Source organism: Cucurbita moschata, unplaced genomic scaffold (genome assembly GCF_002738365.1).
Source record: "Cucurbita moschata cultivar Rifu unplaced genomic scaffold, Cmos_1.0 Cmo_Scf00006, whole genome shotgun sequence".
NCBI classification, from domain to species: Eukaryota; Viridiplantae; Streptophyta; class Magnoliopsida; order Cucurbitales; family Cucurbitaceae; genus Cucurbita; species Cucurbita moschata.
The window spans coordinates 789621-809175 of record NW_019268522.1 but is presented as its reverse complement, the minus strand read 5'-3'; the positions used below and the strand labels follow the sequence as shown (position 1 = coordinate 809175).

The 19555-nt window shown below is 39.2% G+C and overlaps 4 protein-coding genes across 7 annotated transcripts; 1 reads left to right on the top strand and 3 right to left on the bottom strand.

Moving 5' to 3' along the window:
* Positions 1–1265: 1265 nt before the first annotated feature.
* LOC111444465 lies at positions 1266–3607 on the top strand. 4 transcript variants are annotated; one of them, XM_023082563.1, is made up of 4 exons: positions 1270–1502; positions 1602–2209; positions 2302–2416; positions 2537–3607. In XM_023082563.1, the coding sequence occupies exons 2-4, from the start codon at positions 1889–1891 to the stop codon at positions 3406–3408; spliced, it is 1308 nt and encodes a 435-aa protein (XP_022938331.1). In that variant the 5' UTR covers positions 1270–1502; positions 1602–1888; the 3' UTR covers positions 3409–3607. The 4 variants fall into 4 exon arrangements, with proteins under 4 accessions (XP_022938332.1, XP_022938331.1, XP_022938333.1 ...); XM_023082565.1 differs by having other exon boundaries at positions 1275–1989; positions 2095–2209; XM_023082567.1 differs by lacking the exon at positions 1270–1502 and having other exon boundaries at positions 1877–1964; positions 2095–2209.
* Positions 3608–5672: 2065 nt separating this feature from the next.
* On the bottom strand, positions 5673–7195 carry LOC111443872 (blue copper protein-like). The gene is made up of 3 exons (XM_023081702.1): positions 6894–7195; positions 6339–6797; positions 5673–6134 (listed from the first exon to the last, which is right to left on the bottom strand). Exons 1-3 carry the CDS (start codon positions 7183–7185, stop codon positions 5779–5781), a joined length of 1107 nt encoding a protein of 368 aa, XP_022937470.1. The 5' UTR covers positions 7186–7195; the 3' UTR covers positions 5673–5778.
* A 1210-nt stretch (positions 7196–8405) lies between these two features.
* On the bottom strand, positions 8406–9193 carry LOC111444182 (cucumber peeling cupredoxin-like). Its single transcript, XM_023082176.1, has 2 exons — positions 8981–9193; positions 8406–8884 (listed from the first exon to the last, which is right to left on the bottom strand). The coding sequence occupies exons 1-2, from the start codon at positions 9159–9161 to the stop codon at positions 8451–8453; spliced, it is 615 nt and encodes a 204-aa protein (XP_022937944.1). The 5' UTR covers positions 9162–9193; the 3' UTR covers positions 8406–8450.
* A 4302-nt stretch (positions 9194–13495) lies between these two features.
* Positions 13496–18181, bottom strand: LOC111444294 (glucan endo-1,3-beta-glucosidase 11-like). Its single transcript, XM_023082337.1, has 3 exons — positions 17670–18181; positions 14831–15876; positions 13496–13784 (listed from the first exon to the last, which is right to left on the bottom strand). The coding sequence occupies exons 1-3, from the start codon at positions 17737–17739 to the stop codon at positions 13701–13703; spliced, it is 1200 nt and encodes a 399-aa protein (XP_022938105.1). The 5' UTR covers positions 17740–18181; the 3' UTR covers positions 13496–13700.
* Between the last annotated feature and the right edge of the window lie 1374 nt (positions 18182–19555).

Genomic DNA, 19555 nt, shown 5'->3' with positions numbered 1-19555 from the left:
AAAAAAAAAAAAAAAAAAAAAAAAAAAAAAAAAAAAAAAAAAAAAAAAAAAAAAAAAAAAAAAAAAAATCTCACGCCCAAATCTCTAACCTTCAAAAATGCAGCAAAAGGAAGGAAAGTCCACGGACCGATCCCATCGTCTCCACTCCATAGGAACTACGAGATCACCCTAAAGACGCCTTTGGTATTCAGGGGTCGTAGACTGACCATAGAACCCTGTTCAATAAGTGGAACACATTAGCTGTTTGCTATTCGATTGAACAGTAAGGGCTGGAAAAGAGCAATCACTTATTCTCAAAACCAACATTCTTAAGACCAGTAAGGGCTGGAAAAGAGCAATCACTTATTCTCAAAACCAACATTCTTAAGACCAAAGAGGCGGGCAGAAGAGAAGGGAAACCTCTTTATTCCTGGTTCTCATGTAGCTGGATTCTTCGAAACCACAAGAATCCTCAGTTAAAACACATTAGATGTTTGCTATCCGGTTGGATAGTAAGGGCTGGAAAAGGACAATTACTCATTCTCCAAACCAGCCTTCTTAAGACCAAAGAGGCCGGCGGAAGAGAAGGGAAACCTCTTCGTTCCTGGTTCTCCTGTAGCTGGATTCTTTGGAACCACAAGAATCCTCCGTTAAAATGGGATTCCAACTTAGTATCTTTTGAGATTTTGAGGACGGTAGCATATATTTAAAATTTTGTACGTTTTTTAATAACGTGCTCAATACAAATTCAAAATATTTTAACCGTTTCTTTTTTATGGATCCAAGTGTAAGTCAGGTTATGATAACTTCCTCGAATAATTTCTTGATTTCCATGACACTACCTCTTCATAGCACGTGAATTGACACGATATAAATTTCCTTTTATTTTTACTTTTAACATTTCCAAACATTTTGAAACGAAATCTTGTGCATATCTAAACACAAACGTCTCATTCTTTAACCATCCAAAGCCAAATAGCAAACATTCTTCCTTTCAAGCTCTGAAGGTGAATAAAAAGAAAAGGCAAAGGCGACAGACAACCAACACAGAGAGAAGATGAGTATGCCACTTGGGCAGTTTGAGCTCCCTGTAGATTAGACTTGTCATGAAAATGGAGGGAAAAAGATGAAGGAAATAAGAAGAAAAATGGCCAAAATGAAAGCAAAGCTACGAAGAAAAAAGGAAAGGGATTTTGAAGGTCTCTCGTTGTGATGCCTTTTTCAAAGTGGGGACATCAAATGAGACATGAGAGAGTGGGTGTTGGCATGCAATGTCAGGGCTGTGTCATTAGCCACGGCACCACTCTCAATTCCAAACCCCAAACCCCAAACCCCAAAACTTCTCTCAAAAAACCTTCGGTTGATCTTTGAAATGGCTGAAAATGGAGGAAAATCAGCCAATACCCAGAAGAAATCGAGGCGAATTTGAGGTAGAAATGGGTTGTTTTTGAAATTTGAAGATAGATTCAAGAACCCCTTTGAGGGTTGTCGCTGTTTTGGGCGGTGGTGGCCCATGGCGCAAGGTAATCGATGTGCTAATAGCTGAAATGTTGTGGCAGGGAGGTTTTACAGGCACTTTTTGAAGCCCACCCCCACCCCCTCCACTTTATTTTCCCCAATAGGTGACACTCCTTATACACAAAAACAAGTAGATTGAATTGAACATCAAACTTTGAGGGTAAACTATCTTGAATTATTGAAGAAGACAAAGAATGCGGAGAACCCATCAAAAACTGTCCCATTGCTGATTGGGGAACGAAAATGGAGGATTAAACGAGTGAGTAAATGTGAAATCATCCAACCCCATCTCCACTACGAACGATTTTCGGGTTCTTAAGGGTTTCGAATCGTTTTTTTTGGTTGATTTTTCCTCGTTTCGTCGAGGATTTTGTGCTTCCGACTGGCTGAGATGCCGCGGCCAGGCCCGAGACCGTATGAGTGCGTGCGGCGAGCTTGGCATAGTGATAGACATCAGCCGATGAGAGGTTCCATTATTCAGCAAATTTTCAGGTTCTGGGTCGTTTTAAACTTGGCTGATTCTCTTCGATTTGATTGTGTTTTTCTTGTTCTTGTTTTTGTGCATTTTGGTGAATTGCACACCATGTGTTTGATCAGAGTTGTCAATGAGAATCATAGCCCTGCTACTAAAAAGAACAAGGAATGGCAGGAGAAATTGCCGATTGTGGTTTTGAAAGCTGAAGAAATCATGTATTCTAAAGCTAATTCTGAGGTATTTCCCCCTTTTCCTCTTCTGGGTTTTGCTCCAATTTGGATCTTGTTCTTGTTTGAAGCTTTGGATTTCGTCCATTTAATTTTGCTTAGGTTGAGTACATGAATCTTGAGACAGTTTGGGAGCGTTTGAATGATGCTGTTAATACCATAATTCGAAGAGATGAACACAGTGAAACTGGTGAGCTTTTGCCTCCCTGTGTTGAAGGTATAAACCAAATGGTTTCATTTCAAGTTCTTGGATCTAATCATTAAACTCTGCTCTCAAATGGTTTGGTTTGTTGTTTGTTGTTTGTCATTTGTTTTGCTTCTTCTCTGTGGTATGCAGCTGCACTAAACCTCGGCTGCGTTCCGGTACGAGCTTCTCGGAGCCAACGCCATACGAATCCCAGGACATATCTTACTCCAAGAACACAAGAACCATCTACTCTTGCTACCACATTGGATAAAGCCAGTGATGAAAGACCCCTACCGACGTCATTGTTGCGCCTGAGCAACCAGTTGAGTTTTCCACGAGCCACGGCTATGAACTCGAGTATGTTTGGTTCTGAGCATAACAGCCCTACCATTCCAAGTAACCCTGCTTTCTTGATTGAGAATGTTCACAATTACAACTATTCAATGACTGACCTGGGATCTGTTTATCCATTGTATTATGGAATTCGTTTTCGAACTGAAGAGCCGAACGTAGGCTCCCGGTGTTCTGTAGATGCCAACCAACAGACGATATTTTTGGGTAGACCGGTCGTGTCGAGTGCAGAGCCTGCTGAGCTTAGTCTTTGCGCTCGTAAAACTGGAAATGCTATGAGCAGATTCCCATCAGAAGTTATCACAGACACAGAATGTGATTTATCTTTGAGGTTGGGAGTACCTTCCCAGCCATGTGTGAGTACTGGGAAGCCTTGGGCTTCTGAAACCGGAGACATTGGTTCAAGCAGTTCCCATGAGCGGAACAAGTTCCACGATCGACCCATTTACGCAACTAAAGAGTTCACTTTTTTCCCTAACAGAACTTCGTTCGATCCGTCTGGTTCCTGCTCGAATATGTGGAGCTCAGATTGGAGGGGTCAGAATCCAGAATCTTTCACGAAAAAGCGCAAAGAGCCCATTCGTAGCGACGAGGAGGACGAACCATTTTGTCTTCCACCCGAGGCTCCATCTAACTGGTTTGGCAGTCGAACGAAAAGGCCAGGTTTGTAGACAGTTTTTCCATGTTGTCGTACTGTCACTAATGAGAACTATTCCTTTTGTAGCTTTAGTTGGAAATTTATAATATTTTGATCAAGGCCTTCCTAACATGAGTTGAGTGAACCATTAACCAACATGGTTAGAGTAGAAACCCGAACGGTATGAACGCTTCATCGAGGCACATAACGAATACAACGATAGAAGTGAATCCAATCTTGAGCTTATAGCTTTCTTCGTGATTACGAGTTCAAACTTTAGTATCATTTACCAAAGATATGAATCATATTATAAAGTTTTCGATACCGTATGTCACAGATTTTTTCCAGTTACGAGGCTTAGCTTCTTGTAGTTTATATCGAAAGCTAATATCGAAGCTCCCGAACTGCTATACAATTACTGAAGTTTGTTGATTCATGTACTTAAATCTGCTTGCTTTGAATCATGAACTGGGTAGCCATTTGTGTCATAGATTAGGATTGTTCTTATGAAGAGAGTGTAAAATAGTTGTGTACATTTTGTTTATGGGAGCTTGCTGGTTTAGAACTTTGTGTTGGTTTCTGTTCAAGAGATTTTGCTGCCTTTTCTTCAGCTTTCCTTAGAAACTATAAGTAGCCAAGATTTGTGTAGGGAATATTGGCCTTATCGATTAGATTTGTGTAGCTCGGGAAGGGGAACGGAGCATTCCTTATAAGGGTGTAGAAATCTCTTCCTTATAGACACGTTTTAAAATGTTGAGGGAAAGACTGAAAGGGAAAGCTTAAAGAGAACAACATCTGCTAGCGGTGAGCTTGAACTGTTACAAATGGTATCCAAGCTATGCATTGTGCGGTGTGCTAGTGAGGACGTTGGGGCCACAAGAGAGGATGAATTGTGAGATCCCACATTGGTTGGAGAGGGAAATGAAACATTCCTTATAAGGGTGTGGAAACCTCTCCCTAGTCGATGTGTTTTAAAACCTTGAAAGAAAGCTTGAAAGGAAAAGCCTAAAGAGGACAATATCTGCTAGCAATGAGCTTGAACTGTTGCAAATGGTATCAAAGCTATACACTGTGCGGTGTGCTAGTGAGGACGTTAGGTCCCAAAGAGAGGATGAATTATGAGATCTCACATCGGTTGGAGAGGGAAATGAAGCATTCCTTACAAGGGTGTGGAAACCTCTTCCTAGCAGATGTGATTTAAAACCTTGAAAGGAAGCTCGAAAGGAAAAGCCTAAAGAGGACAATATTTGCTAGCGTTGAGCTTGAACTATTACAAATGGTATCAAAGCTATACACCGTGCGGTGTGCTAGTAAGAACGTTGGGCCCCCTAAGAGAGGATGAATTATGAGATCCCACATCGGTTGGAGAGGGAAATGAAACATTCCTTACAAGGGTGTGGAAACCTCTCCCTAGTAGTTGTGTTTAAAACCTTGAAATGAAGCCCGGAAGGGAAAGCCTAAAGAGGACAACATTTGCTAGCGGTGGGCTTAAGCCGTTACAAAAGGATTAATACGACATACTGTTGACTAGCACTCCCAATCCTCTTTATGGATATATAAATGGCAAACTTTAAGGGAGTTTCTTCCCGACATTAAAGGAAACTCTCAACTTAGGGACAAGAACGAGAACCATCCTCAATTAATGACCCCCAAGTGAAAACACCCTAAAGTACAAGCTCACCGCTAGTAAGTATTGTCCTCTTTGGACTTTTCCTTTCTGTCCTCTGAATGTTTTTAAAATGTGTTTATTAGGGAGAGGTTTTCACACTGTTCTCCTTCACAACCGAGATGGGATCTCACAAGTAGTAACATGTTCGAGCCCACAAACACTAAGCAACAAAAAGGCGAACCATTTGTTGATTTCATAAATCATTGGAGGTTCACAAGTTTTGCTTGCAAAGATCGACTCACTTAATTATCTACCGTGGAGATGTGCATTCATGACATACATCGAAGACTTTTGTACACCCGCCAAGTTATAAAACATTGTACCTTTGAAAAGCAACCAACTCGAACACAAATGACCTAAAAAGAACTTTATTCGAGAAAATTCCATCTATGTGCGACGATTCAAAAGGAGTTGAATAAATGACTAATGCATTCAATCACATCAATCAAGCTTTCAATTACTCGACTTTTAGCCTTTCGAAGACTAAACGTCCCTACGTGGAGAAAAGTATAGAAGGTTCATTTTTTGAAGGAATTTAATTAAATTATTGTCAAATGATTCACTTAAAAACAAAGAAGTAGTCTTATTATAAAAATTCTCAAATTTACATCAACCAATAGAAAATTCACACGTGTAATAAAATATTATAAAATAAATAAAATCTTATTATAAATCTAATGAATACGAAGACCAAGAAACCCTAGCAAAAATTTAGATTAATTAACGCCGCGGCGGCTAAAACACCAAGGCAACGGCGACGGCGAGAAGAGCTGCGGAGAAGGCAGAGGCTCGGACCGATGGGGCGGCGCTGGGAGGCGGTGGAGCGGTTGCTGGAGATGGAGTTGAAGGCACGGTGTCAGATGAGGGCGGAGGAGTGGTGGCGTCACTGCCGGCGACGTTGACGGCTAGCTTCTGGCCGATGTTGCAGTGGCCGGCGACCGTGCAGATGAAGAAATGTTCGCCGGGTTCGGAGAGAGTGATTCTGACCGGCGGGTCGGTGGAAATAGAGATCGGCGATTCGCCGGTGCAACTGCCGTAATTGTCCTTCGTTACCTTCGCTACGTTGTGGGTTTGAACCACGAAGTTGAACTCTGCAAAAGATCGCCGGAGAAGATGAGCTTCTTTTTCATTTCTATTTTAATCATTAAAGTGCATAATTTAAATTGATTATAAATATATAATTTAACCAAATTTAAGATTTAAAAATTTATTTTCTAATTTACTACCCAATTTAAAATATATACATATATACATATATATATATATCTGTTTGAATGTCAAATTTTTGTCCTTACCGAGAATGTCTCCAACGACGAAGGTGTTGTCCCGAGCCCATGATTCGTAAAAGCTAGGGTTGTTAGGGACGGACCATCCCAACGAGTCTCCGACAACATATGTCATGGGTTGTCGGGCGGGAGCAGGCGACGGGACAGGTGATGACGGAGTAAAGCTAGGTGTTGGAGAAGGCGACCGATCGGAAGAGGAGGGTTCAGGGCTGATAGAGGGAGTGGGGACGGAGACAGGGACAGGAGATGGCGCTGGAGCAGATGTGGCTCTCACAGTAACGGATAACTTTTGGCCATTATTGCAATGCCCGGGAATGGTGCAGATGAAGTGACGGTTACCAGCAGAAGTGAGTGTGATCCTTACTGGACTGTTGCTCTCGGTGGAGATCGGATTGTTGCCGTTGCAGGAATCATAAGCACTTTTTGTCACTTCTGTTGCGTCGTGTCGTCCCGTTGCAAAGTTGAAAACTGCAAAATCAAATACGTTTAGCTATATATCGCCCAGATTTTTTTACAACTAATAGACCATAATCACGAAAGAAAAGCTTTAATCTCATATCTTACCAAGAATGTCACCGACCACAAAAGTCTTATTGCTAGCCCAATCAGTATAAATATTAGCATTGGGTGGGTCGATCCAACCCAACGAGTCACCGACCATGTAGGTGGCAGCGGACGAGCACCGCCACAAAGTTGCCACCACGACGAGGAGAACCACCATCCGGTTAAATCCTACGGCCATGATTTGATTTGATGTTCTCAGGTCACCCTTGTGATTAAGCTCTTTTGAGTTATAGCTTTTGGTAGAAGAAGGGGATAGTTTTTGGGTATTTATAGAGTATAGGAACTTAAACATTGGTGGAAGAAGGCCATTGGATGAAGGACACGTGTCCAAAATGGACGGATATTAAGCTGCCGCTGGACTACGCCGCGTTAGATTTTCCTTACCAAACATGTTGGTGTGAGTCTTTGACTTTTTCGCGTTGACTAGTCAAGGCTTCACATGGAGAGGTGGAAATCGTTGACTAGTCACACGCAAAATATTTCATTTTTTTTTTATATTTTATAACAAATTCCACCTCTTAATTATCAATTTGTATTTTAAAGATTGTTTCAAACTCCCAAATATATATTTTTTTAAAATAATTCGTACGATCGAGTCTGTGAATAGAATTAATATCATTATAATTGACACCAGGTTTTTTAAAAAACTAGAAGTAAAATGACGAGAACTTTGCTCAAAGTGGACCCAGCCCAAATTCCTTGGTTGGCCTCATATGAGTCGTGTGTCACTATCATACTTTCTCAATCGTGCGGCATCGTGATCTTGACACGCTCACAACCAGCCTTAAGGGGAACTCAAGCTCCATAGTCATTGGACGATCAGCAAGGTTTTTCTTCGCCAATCGAACATAAGCTTGTTCGGCCACACACAATGGTCGTGTGGGCATGTTTAATCATTGTGGCACAACGTCGCATCTAACTCAAAAACTTGATCGAGTTAGATGTTATTTAAGTCGTCAATTTTTCCAACCCTAAGTTATATGTCATTTAAGCTGTTGTGTTTCTTTACTTACTTATAGCCATATAACGCTGCTTTCTAAAACATTTCTCGTAAACGTGATTGAGGTTCGAGTATACGCCCACGTTGTCCGTGAAGTCCAAATTTTTCACGACTGATAGTGCGATTGTGACACCGAGCACCTAACTTGCTCGAGTTCATTAGCACATTATAGATCTTTATCCAATTTATTATAGGTCTAATTTTTCAAATGGGTAGGTCACCTAAATTATAATAGCATCTTCTTTTTATAACGGTAACAAATATAATTAAAATTAATTTGAAATTAAATAAAAATGACAGATTATTAATAAAATATAATTTAAGACATTTTGTAAGTCAACAAAGATTAATAAACTCATTTTTATTTAGATCCATGATTAAAAAATCAATTAAGAAAGTTTTGAGATTCAAGAACAACTTTATTAAATTCCCAATTGGGAAGAATTAAAAAAAAAAAGCATCAAAATTAAAATTAAAATTAAATAAAATACACACAAAACGAATCGAACTAATTTTTTTTTTTTTTTTTTTTTTTTTTACAAAAACAATGGCAATCTCTAGTAAATCAAAGCTACAGCAAGCGTCAATCCGGCGGAGAAGAAGACGGCGAAACCGCCGAGGGAGGTGGCGGAGTTGCGTGGCGGCGGGGCGGCTGGTGGCGTCTGAGCTGAAGGGCCATTCTCCGAGGGTGGTGGAGTGGCGGTCGGCGGTGAAGCTTTCGGCGGCGGCGACGGTTTTTTGGGTTTGTTAGAAGGTGGAGGCGCGGTGGTCGGCGGTGGAGAAGATTGTGATCGGACGGTGACGGAGAGCTTCTGGCCGGTACCGCAGTGGCCAGCGAATGAACAAATGAAGTGACGGCTACCGGCGTCGGTGAGTGTGATCCTCGCCGGACCGGATTTCGTGGAGGAGATCGGGTTGGCGGTGGCGCAGGAATCGAATGAGGCCTTAGTCACTTCCGTCACGTCGTGTTGTCCGGTGGTGAAATTAAAAACTGCAATTTAAAAATTAAAAAAAAATCCAATTAAATAAATATTGATGAAAAAAATTATTTGTTTTTTATTTTTAATTTTTAATTTTAAAGACTCACGGAGAATGTCGCCGGCGAGAAAGGTTTTGGTGGCGGCCCAATCGGAGTAAGAAGTGGGATCAGAAGGGATGTTCCAGCCGAGCGAATCGCCGACGATGTGAGTGGCGGCCGACGCCATCCGCGGCGGAGCAACCACGGCCAGCAGAAGAAACACCGCCGCGAGTATCGATTTCGCCGCCATTGTAATTGGTGGGTTTGTGTTCTCAGATCGCCGCTGTTAATTTCCTGGTTCCGAAAAGGAAGGTGGTATTTATAGAAGATAAGAGCCGTCTGATGGAGGACACGTGTCATGTAAGATGGACAGTTGATTGAGTTCATTAAATATTATAAGTTGCCGCGTGAGGAGAGTTTGGAGTCTTAGGGCTGACGTGGCATTTTATTTTATCTATTTTTTTTTTGGGAGGTGGGTTTTTTAATAGGGTGTGTGGAATCATAGCAAGTGGACTTAAACAAATAAAAAAAATTTAAAAACTTTGGGGTCATTTTTTAATATTTTGTTAAAATTTTTAAAATGGTAAAGTGAATGAGTGATACATAAATGAATCGAGATCTTGTCATCTCGATCTCCATCGACATGACCCATATGTCCTGACGCCATCTCGAGTCTTGGGGTGTTGTCCAATCTTCGTAACTCACTCGGTCATGCCATCGAGAACGAGCCTGCGTGTTGCTCATCTTATTGGGACTACTCGAACATCCATCCATCAAGGTTGTATTGAGTAAATGAGTGATACATAAATGAACCAAGATCTTGTCATCTCGATCTCCATTGACATGACCCATATGTCTTAATGCCATCCCGAGTCTTGGGGTGTCGTCGACCATCGTAACTCACTCGGTCATGCCATCGAGAACGGGCCCGCGTGTTGCTCATCTCATTGGGACTTCTCGAACATCCATCCATCCGGGTTCTATTGAGTAAATGAGTGACACCTGAGTAAATGAGTGATACATAAATGAACCAAGATCTTGTCATTTCAATCTCCATCGACATGGCCCGTATGTCTTGATGTCATCCCGAATCTTGGGGTGTCGTCAGCCATTGTAACTCACTCGATCATGCCATCGAGAACGAGCCTGCGTGTAGCTCATCTCATCGGGACTTCCAAATATCCATCCATTTGGGTTCTATCGAGGCATTAGCTCTCCCGAGCCCATGCCATGTCATTTACGGATACCGTTCCAGATAGCGGGTGTATGTAGCAACCTCCAACACGCGGGCTGGGGCGTAATATCGGCACATCCGTGCCGCCCGGTACTGTCCTTGAAAAACCCATTTCAAAGGAAGTCGCCCGAGACACTCGTCTCGGCGCGCTCACCGACGCTGTGACACACCTATGTGCCACAAGATAGCTCACTTCGGCCACAGGGTCCAGAGGTGGTGGAGAGCTATAGTAAATAACTGGGAAGTCAAATTTGATGTAACTCGACCCAACTAATACCTGAAGATTCCTTGCCTTTCTTGATTAGACCAATCAAACCCGAATTATTGGGCGTTACTTATTTTTCATAATTTTCGTGTAATATTATATTTAAAAAAAAAAGTAGGTGAGAATTTAAAATTTATAAAATAAATTTTTAGAATATAGATATTTAAAGTAAATAATTTTGGATTTATTGATGAAATTAGTGAGACAGGGGGAGGTGGCCAACTAGGAGTGGAAAGACACGACTTTTGAACAGCTGGACTTGGTCAACTTTCGAGCACAATATTAAAATAATATTAAAATATAATTAAAACCCATCATTATTTATTTTTAAATTGAGAAATTTAATAATAAAATATTAGCCTTTAATTTCCTTTCACATTTTATATTTAGAAAAGGGTTACTTTCATTTTTCTACTTTACATCACTCGAGTAACTTTTACATTTTTTTTATAATATATTTAATTTTACTGTTATTTTAATGGTCGCTGTAGCTCGATTATGATATCCGAGTAAATGAGGGATACGTGAACAAACCGAAATTAGATTCGAATGAACGAACAATTTAATAGTAAATTGAGACCACAATTACGATTAAGAATCATAAAAACTAAAAAATTAAGCATATTTGACTCGAGATAGTTCTATATTAGGTGATCTCTTAAGATTCATATTTGTTTGTGGAACGATATATTTTAAATAATTAAAAAAAATATTTTAATTAATTAAGTAATTTAAAGGGGTTTCTTAGGTTTAAAGTAATTAATTGACTTGATCACCTAAAATTTTTTTTTTTTATAATTACTTAAACCCTAAAGTCAATCTCCTATTTACATGAAAAAAAATCCAAATTAAAAATTTTGTTGACTTTTTGTTCTTAGAAAATTTGTTTGTCTAGTTACAAAATAATAATAATAAAATAAAATAAAACAATAATTTTGGTTTTTAAAAAATGGAAAATATACCAATTTAATTTTCAAAAATAAAAAATGTAAACTCAAAAATAGTTTTTTTAAAATATGATATTTAAAATTTTGCTAATCTTTGAAAGTGGCCTTTAAAATTAAAATATAAAGAAAAGAAATAATTAATAAATAAGTTTAAATTAAAAAATAAATAATAAAATTGGCTGTTGAATTAAGAATTCATCAACAAAATTTCCCAAAATTTATGACCAAATCAAATTTATTTTATTTTATTTTATTAATGATTGACTTTTATTCTTTAAAAAATTAATTTATTTTTTCCTTTCACATTAAAATATAGTTGGAAGAGCCATAATTTTCCAAATAAATAAATGAGATATTAATAGGTTTAATACCTATTTTCCCCAACCCTAATTCAAAGTCAAAAATGGCTTTTGGAAATTCCAAATGGAGGTGTTTTTTTATTAAAAAATTGTGAAATTCAAAATATTGGATTTTTTTTTTAACATTTTAGTTTAATTCATAGGTTATTGAATTTATATCTTATTCCAATAATATTCTACGAGAAAAGAAAAAAATCTTCGATAATTAAGTTAATATGGTTGAACGGGATGATAATTTAGTAGTGACGAAAACTAGTGTTTAAAGAGAATGCACCTTGCACCTCCTAGGAGCGAGAGACCTTAAAACCTTACCTGATCCCTCGTTTGATAAGCAATGATAAAAACTCCAAATATGAGCGTGTTTTACTTTGAAACAATTCTATATTAGATGGTCTCTCGAGAATTTTTTTAGGAGGTCTGTAAATGAAGACAAAACATACTTGAAGGACTCGTGTTGGTCTGTAAAGATAATTTTCATTCTTAAAAGCGAATAGTAAATAACGTGACTATGCTGCAGGGTATCAGGTATCGAATATGAACTTCGAATCCTTATCTAATTTATGGACATGGGTTGTTACAGTTATATTTATTTTTTTAAAAAAAAATATTTAAATATTGTTCTTTTAAACTTAATTCAAACAAGCTTCTTAGTCACTGTTACAACGACTTTTCATCTAACATTCTAGCAGATTTTTCATTAACATAGTAGTGTCTGGTACTCGAACATTGGCTCGAAGTCTCGAGCTACCTACTCGTTCACCTCTCTGACTCGACTTTCCTTACCTCTTTCACCAATAGCAAAGGAGTGATTAATGGCCCAAATTTTTTAGTCATCTAACATTGGTTGAAACGCTAAGAAACTTTGAAGTCATTGGAAGTAGATGATAGTGTTGGATGGATTTAGCCAAAATTTGGATGCAAGCTCATGGCTAATTGGTTTTTGTCCATTGGTTTACGTCTAGTTGTCTAATCAAAGGCTGTTGTGATATTCTACGTCGATTGGAGGGGAACAAGGTATTCCTTACAAAGGTGTGGAAACCTCTCCCTACAGACGCATTTTAAAATCATGATGTTCGATTGTGATATGTAACAGGCTAAAGTAGACAATATCTGTTAACAGTGGGCTTAATCAGACATTAGGCAATGTGTCAATGAGGACGTTCGACCCCAAGGGGGGTGGATTGTGAGATCCCACCTCGATTGGAGAAGGGAACAAATCATTCCTTATAAGAGTATGGAAACCTCCCTATATACGTGTTTTAAAATTGCAACGTCTGATGGTAATATGTAACAGGCTAAAGTGGACAATATCTGCTAGTAGTGTCGTGGGCTTGGGCGGTTACAGATGGTATCAAAGTCAAACATTGGGCAGTGTGCTAATGAGGACATTCGACCTAGAGGAGATGGATTGTAAGATCCCACATCGATTGGAGAGGGGAACGAAACTTTCCTAGGGTATGAAAACCTATCTCTAACAGACGCATTTCAAAACCATGAAACTGATAGCGATATATAACGAGTCAAAGCAGACAATATCTACTAGTGGTGGTCTTGGACTGTTATAGTGTTAGTTTAAGTATATCTACGTTTCGAAGACTTAAAAACGATGAACGACTTTTGAGTTAAGCTTACGTAAGTAAAGATTTAGAGAGGTCGAGCCCGTGTCCGATATATAAACTTGCTTACTCAAGGCTACAAATTGGTTAATCTCACTAAACACAAAGCAACCCAAGACAGTTTCAACCAAGATTATAGCAGAGATATACTCAAACTGGGACATCAGGAACTCATAAGCATATTTTGGCACTTCCATTTATGATTCAATAGCTTCATCTCAAACTCAACCTGGAGGAAAATTGGGATACATTTTATAGCAAAAGAATAAACAGCAACTGTATCATGACATGTACCAGCACAAGATTCAATGTTTTCCACCAGCTGCTGCACCTTTACCTTCACCTTCCTAACTTAAGAAACTCTATTTTCATCTCAACAATAGAAGCCGCGTCACGACCGAGACTGTTAATGAGAAAATGAGGCTTCCTGCAAGTCCTCGAGCTCGGTGATTCTGTTCACATAAGCAAGGAGAATGTGTTTGATATCGTTAAGAACGGTTATTTAGTACAAACCAAGAAAGAAGTAGGATTTGTTGAGGATTGTTGGGAGGGAGTCCCACATTAATCATGGGTTTATAAGTAACTCCATTGGTACGAGGCATTTTGGGGAAGCTAAAAGCAAAGCCACGAGAGTTTATGCTCAAAGTGGACAATATCATACCATTGTGGAGGTCGTGATTCTTAATATGGTATCAGAGTCAAGCTCTTAACTTAGCCATGTCAATAGAATCCTCAGATGTCGAACAAAGAAGTTGAGACCCTCGAAGGTGTAGTCAAAAGTGACTTAAGTGTCGAACAAAGGGTGTACTTTGTTCGAGGACTCTAGCGAAGGAGTCGAGCCTCAATTAAGGGGAGGCTGTTTGAGGGCTCCATATGCCTCAGGGGAGGCTCTATAGTGTACTTTGTTCGAAAGGAGGATTGTTGGGAAGGAGTCCCACATTGGCTAATGTAGGGAATGATCATGAGTTTATAAGTAAGCAATATATCTCCATTGATATGAGGCCTTTCGGGGAATCCAAAAGCAAAGCCACGAGAGCTTATGTTCAAAGTGGACAATATCATACCATTGTGGAGGTTGTGATTCTTAAAATGGTATCAGAGTCATACCCTTAACTTAGCCGTGTTAATAGAATCCTCAAATTTTGAACAAAGAAGTTGGGACCCTCAAGATGTAGTCAAAAGTGACTCAAGTGTCGAACAAAGGGTGTAACTTTGTTCGAGAACTCTAGAGAAGGAGTCGAGCCTCGATTAAGAGGAGGCTGTTTGAGGGCTCCATAGGCCTCAGGGGAGGCTCTATGGTGTACTTTGTTCGAGGGGAGGATTGTTGGGAGGCAATCCCACCTTGGCTAATTTAGGGAATGATCATGGGTTTATAAGGAATACCAGGAAGCCAAAAGCAAAGCCACGAGAGCTTATGCTCAAAGTGGACAATATCATACCATTGTGGAGGTCATGATTCTTAACGGGATTAGAAGACAATAGCACGTGAATTACATACCTTGAGAGATAAATAAGATGAACTTGAAGATGAAGATTGAAGCCCATGAAATCCAATGTCATATGATATGGTCCCATCAGCTTTGAAAAGTCCAAAATTTCTCTCAGAAGTTGGCCCTGGTTTCAAATTCTCATTAAAAGTTGCAAAAATATAGGCCTTCAATACATTCTTTGGCCTGAAGGGAGTTCCTTTCTTCTTAGCAAGCCTCTTTCTGAGGTTGTAATTAAAGATCTTAGCATTATTTGCTGTTGCTGCAGCTTCGTTTTCGTCCCCACGGGAAGCCCAACCGGTCTCGGTAACTATGACTTCCATTTTATGATATCCAGCATCAGCCAATGCTGCATATGCAGCGTCGATCTGAGCATCGAGCATGTTGTCGTATCGTAGATTGGTTTTAGGATCAAAAATCCCCTCGGTTGATTCGAAAAGTGCATAGTTGATATCAATATTCTCTGGATCACTCATATAAGCTAGGAAAGGGTATGCGTTTAAACAGAAAGGTGAACCGATCTCTGAAAAAAACTCCAACAAAGGCTTCATGTACTGAACAACATTTTCTCTAAAGATACACGAAGAAGGTGGAAACGAGTTCGAAAAAACCGCCTGAGAATGCGCGGTCGTTATCTGAACAACACCATCTAAGTTAAGCTTCTTCACTGCCTTATAGATGTTCTTTGTAGCACCCAAGAGTGCTCCCCACAACTCAAGGTCACCTCCTCCTAGAACTTCATTTCCAATGGCAATCCCACAAATGTGAGTCTGAGGAAGGAATGCCTGCACATTTTCCTTCACCCAGTTCATCGCTCGTTCCTCACTCGAACTCATTTCTTTCAAAAACCCGTTCGGGAGACCGATCACCAATTCAAGCCCCGTCCCACTAAACGCGTTCAGGACCTTGTGATCAGCATCATAAATCCTAACATTCTTTATTTTTGCTGCTTTGAGAAGCGAAACAACTTCATCAGGGGAAGGAATGTTATCAGCAATCCTTCCGTAATTTATTCCATATGTTCCAGTAAATGCTTGTACTGCCATTGTCAAGGAGGCTGCAGAAATAGAACAAGACATTCTATTACAACTATCTCAAACCTCTAACTTGTAAGCACACATCAATTTACTCTCAAGACTCAACAAAAACTACAAGAATGAGAGAACACGTGAGGATGGTTGAGTCACGTTGGCTAATGATCATGGGTTTATAGGTAAGGAATACATCTCCATTGGTATGAGGCCTTTTGGGGAAGTCCAAAGCAAAGCCATGAGAGCTTATGCTCAAAGTGGACAATATCATACCATTGTGGAGAGTCCTTGTTCCTAACATGGTATCAGAGCCATGCTGTTAACTTAGCCATGTCAACAGAATCCTCAAATGTCAAACAAAGAACTTGTAAGCCTTGAAGGTATAGTCAAAAGTGACTCAAGTATCGAACAAATGGTGTACGTGGTTTGAGGACTCTAGAGAAGGAATCAAGCCTCGATTAAGGAGAGGCTGTTCGAGGGCTCCATAGGCCCTCTATAGGGTAATTTGTTCGAGGGGGAGGATTGTTGGGAGGGAGTCCCACGTTGGCTAATTTAGGAAATGATCATGGGTTTATAAGTAAGGAATACATCTCCAGAGGCCTTTTGGGGAAGCCCAAAGCAAAGTCATGAGAGCTTATGCTCAAAGTGGACAATATCATACCATTGTGGAGAGTCATGATTCCTAACATGGTATCAGAGCCATGCCCTAACTTAGCCATATCAATAGAATCCTCAAATGTCAAACAAATAAGTTGTAAGCCTCGAAGGTATAGTCAAAAGTGTCTCAAGTGTCGAACAAATGGTGTACTTTGTTCGAGGACTCTAGAGAATGAGTCAAGCCTCGATTAAGGGGAGGTTGTTCGAGGGCTCCATAGGCCCTCTATAGGGTACTTTGTTCGAGGGGAAGGATTATTGAGGATTGTTGGGAGGGAGTCCCACATTGACTAATTTAGGGAATGATCATGGGTTTATAGGTAAGGAATACATCTCCATTGGTATGAGGCCTGTTGAGGAAGCCGAAAGTAAAGTCATGAGAGCTTATGCTCAAAGTGGACAATATCATACCATTGTAGAGAGTCGTGATTCCTAACATGGTATCAGAGCCATGCCCTTAACTTAGCCATGTCAATAGAATTCTCAAATGTCGAACAAAGAAGTTGTGAGCCTCAAAGATGTAGTCAAAAGTGACTCAAGTGTCGAACAAAGGGTGTATTTTGTTCAAGGACTCCAGAGAAGGAGTCGAGCCTCGATTAAGGGGAGGCTATTCGAAGGCTCCATAGTGTACTTTGTTCAAGGGAGAGGATTGTTGGGAGGAAGTCCCACGTTGGCCAATTTAGGGAATGATGAAGAGTTTACAAGTAAGGAATACATCTCTAATGGTACGAGGCCTTTTGGGGAAACCCAAAACAAAGCCACAAGAGCTTATACTCAAAAAAGCCACAAGAGCTTATACTCAAAGTGGACAATATCGTACCATTATGAAGAGTCGTGATTCCTAACCCACGTAACAGAACTCACATAAGCATTCAAATCTAGCTCTAGAATAACCCTTTTCAATTGAAAACACACTTATAAATCAGTCAAAATAGCCCATCAAACAACAAATTGACGCAGTCTCAGTGTGAAGAACATTGCAAGTTAGAAACATATAAGTCAACTAGAAGCAATCTTTAAAGATACAATACTACCAATCGATCTAGAACAGAAGAACTGAAAAACAAAATCATTCAAGAGCTAAACAGAACCCACAACTCAAAATCCCAGAATCATCGATTAACTAAACATTAAAACGAAAATCAGAGAGAGAACATTACAGTACCAATGGCAGAGAAGACGACCCAGAAACCAGGAACCGATTGAGCACAGAACCAAAAGCGCTTCCTACCCATGAACAGAAGAAACAATCGCGAATAATCAAACCACCAAGAGATATGGAAACAGGAACTCGATCAGCTGGCTTAAATCCCAAGCGAAAAGGGCAGATTTCTCATCTCTACACTGAAACAGGACGAGGAAGAAGAAGACGAGGGCCGAACAACAATATTAGCGCAAATGGACGAAGACCCTTTTCTCTAATGGTTCAGAATCTTATGGAAACTCAGTGGGCAGAGAAGATTTTTGATGAGAGACAGAGATGAGAAAAGGGTTTTAGGAGGTCGTTTTCTGGGTCAGTAGTGACAAGGGGTTTTGATTGGGAGTTATTTGATACACAAATTTTAGTAGAAATTTCATTCTCTAAAGTCTTAACGCGTAAGTTTGAAGTATGAATGAAGATTGGCTCACCTCACGTTTGTGTGCGGCAAAAGAACACCAAAGATTGGTTGAGAAGGGAGTAAAAATTACACCTTTTGGAGGTTGTGACAAACTTGTACATTTTATTCATTAGGATTGATGGTTGTTAGGTTAAATTACTTCATGATCTTATAAAGTTTTTGAATTTTTGGTTGTGTGGATAATAAATTTTTAACCTTTTCTAACTTTTTAAATACGACCCACTCAAAATATTGAACTCAAATTCATTGTCCCGTGTCTGGTTCTGATATCATTTTTGTCCACGCGCACAGATAGAAGATATTGTCCGCTTTGATCCTATACCATTTGTAACTGCTCGTGCCCACCACTAGAAGATAATGTCTGTTTTAACTCGTTAAGTATTGCTGTCAGTTTCATAGTTTTAAAGCGTATCTGTTAGTGAGAGGTTGCCACAGTCGTAGTATGTATGAATCTAAGAAGCTAAATAGGTTAATGAACTGTTACACATAAAATTAGAGTTCATCGACCTATTAAAAACTTTTAAAATTTAGGGATATGCGAGACGTGAAATTAAAAGTTTATGACTTATTAGACGTTTTTTAAAGTTTAAAAATTTTATCGACAATTTCGTATAAATTTCACTCCTCTTTCTTCTTTTGTTGTGTTTATTTTTAAAAAATAAAGGCTAATGCATAACTATTCTTCTTGTAGTAGGTTATGATTTGTCCCTTATGCCTGTTATATTAAATTCATAACCTAATAAAGTGAATAACTGAAAGTTACAAATTCATTAAAATAATTAAATTAAATAAATGATATGAATAATTCCTTATTTAAAAGTTACGAACCTACTAAAATAAACGAGTTGTAGTCTATTAGCAAATGACGGTTAGTATCGTTTTAACGTTCAAATTTCTACTTTCATATTTGTTCTATTGGAATAAGGACTTTACTTCTCATGTTCAAAGAATGCGCGGTAGAAAAAATAAACTTGTTTTTGTAGCACTTTATATGATATTTTCTTGTGGGTCTTGCAGCATTTGATGATCCCGACATTCCTCTATAATATGGTCATATTACTCGTTTCTAAGAGTGAAAACTATCCCTACATACCAATACAAGTATTTTTAACATGCTTTATCCTCATTCTCATATTTCCTACGAAAGTTCTCAAGACGTCACTTAACAAAGAATTGCTCTTCCCTTTTAAGAGCGAGCGCTATCCCCATAGACCAACACGAGCTCTTTCAACCTGCTTTATCCTCACTCACATGTTTTCTAAGAAATGTTCTTAGTGGTCACCCAATGAGCCGTCGAAAACGAAAAGTGCACATTATTGGTATAGGTAATAATATTCCTTTCCTTTAAGCTTATTTTGTCATCTTATCCTCAAGATCACTCTCATTCGAATGTAGTCTTAGTTCATTAATGTACTCAAGACCAAGATATTAT

Bases quoted from the DNA above. Each gene is read 5' to 3' on its own strand.
- LOC111444465 (XM_023082563.1), top strand. From the start codon at position 1,889: ATGCCGCGGCCAGGCCCGAGACCGTATGAGTGCGTGCGGCGAGCTTGG. The intron at 2,210-2,301 runs GTATTTCCCCCT...AATTTTGCTTAG, and splicing joins ATTCTAAAGCTAATTCTGAG to GTTGAGTACATGAATCTTGA. The intron at 2,417-2,536 runs GTATAAACCAAA...TGTGGTATGCAG, and splicing joins TTTGCCTCCCTGTGTTGAAG to CTGCACTAAACCTCGGCTGC.
- LOC111443872 (XM_023081702.1), bottom strand. From the start codon at position 7,185: ATGTTTAAGTTCCTATACTCTATAAATACCCAAAAACTATCCCCTTCT. The intron at 6,798-6,893 runs GTAAGATATGAG...TTGATTTTGCAG, and splicing joins TGTGGTCGGTGACATTCTTG to TTTTCAACTTTGCAACGGGA. The intron at 6,135-6,338 runs GTAAGGACAAAA...GATCTTTTGCAG, and splicing joins CGTCGTTGGAGACATTCTCG to AGTTCAACTTCGTGGTTCAA.
- LOC111444182 (XM_023082176.1), bottom strand. From the start codon at position 9,161: ATGGCGGCGAAATCGATACTCGCGGCGGTGTTTCTTCTGCTGGCCGTG. The intron at 8,885-8,980 runs GTGAGTCTTTAA...TTTAAATTGCAG, and splicing joins TCTCGCCGGCGACATTCTCC to TTTTTAATTTCACCACCGGA.
- LOC111444294 (XM_023082337.1), bottom strand. From the start codon at position 17,739: ATGGGTAGGAAGCGCTTTTGGTTCTGTGCTCAATCGGTTCCTGGTTTC. The intron at 15,877-17,669 runs GTACTGTAATGT...CTATTTCTGCAG, and splicing joins GGTCGTCTTCTCTGCCATTG to CCTCCTTGACAATGGCAGTA. The intron at 13,785-14,830 runs GTATGTAATTCA...TTATGTGAACAG, and splicing joins CATCTTATTTATCTCTCAAG to AATCACCGAGCTCGAGGACT.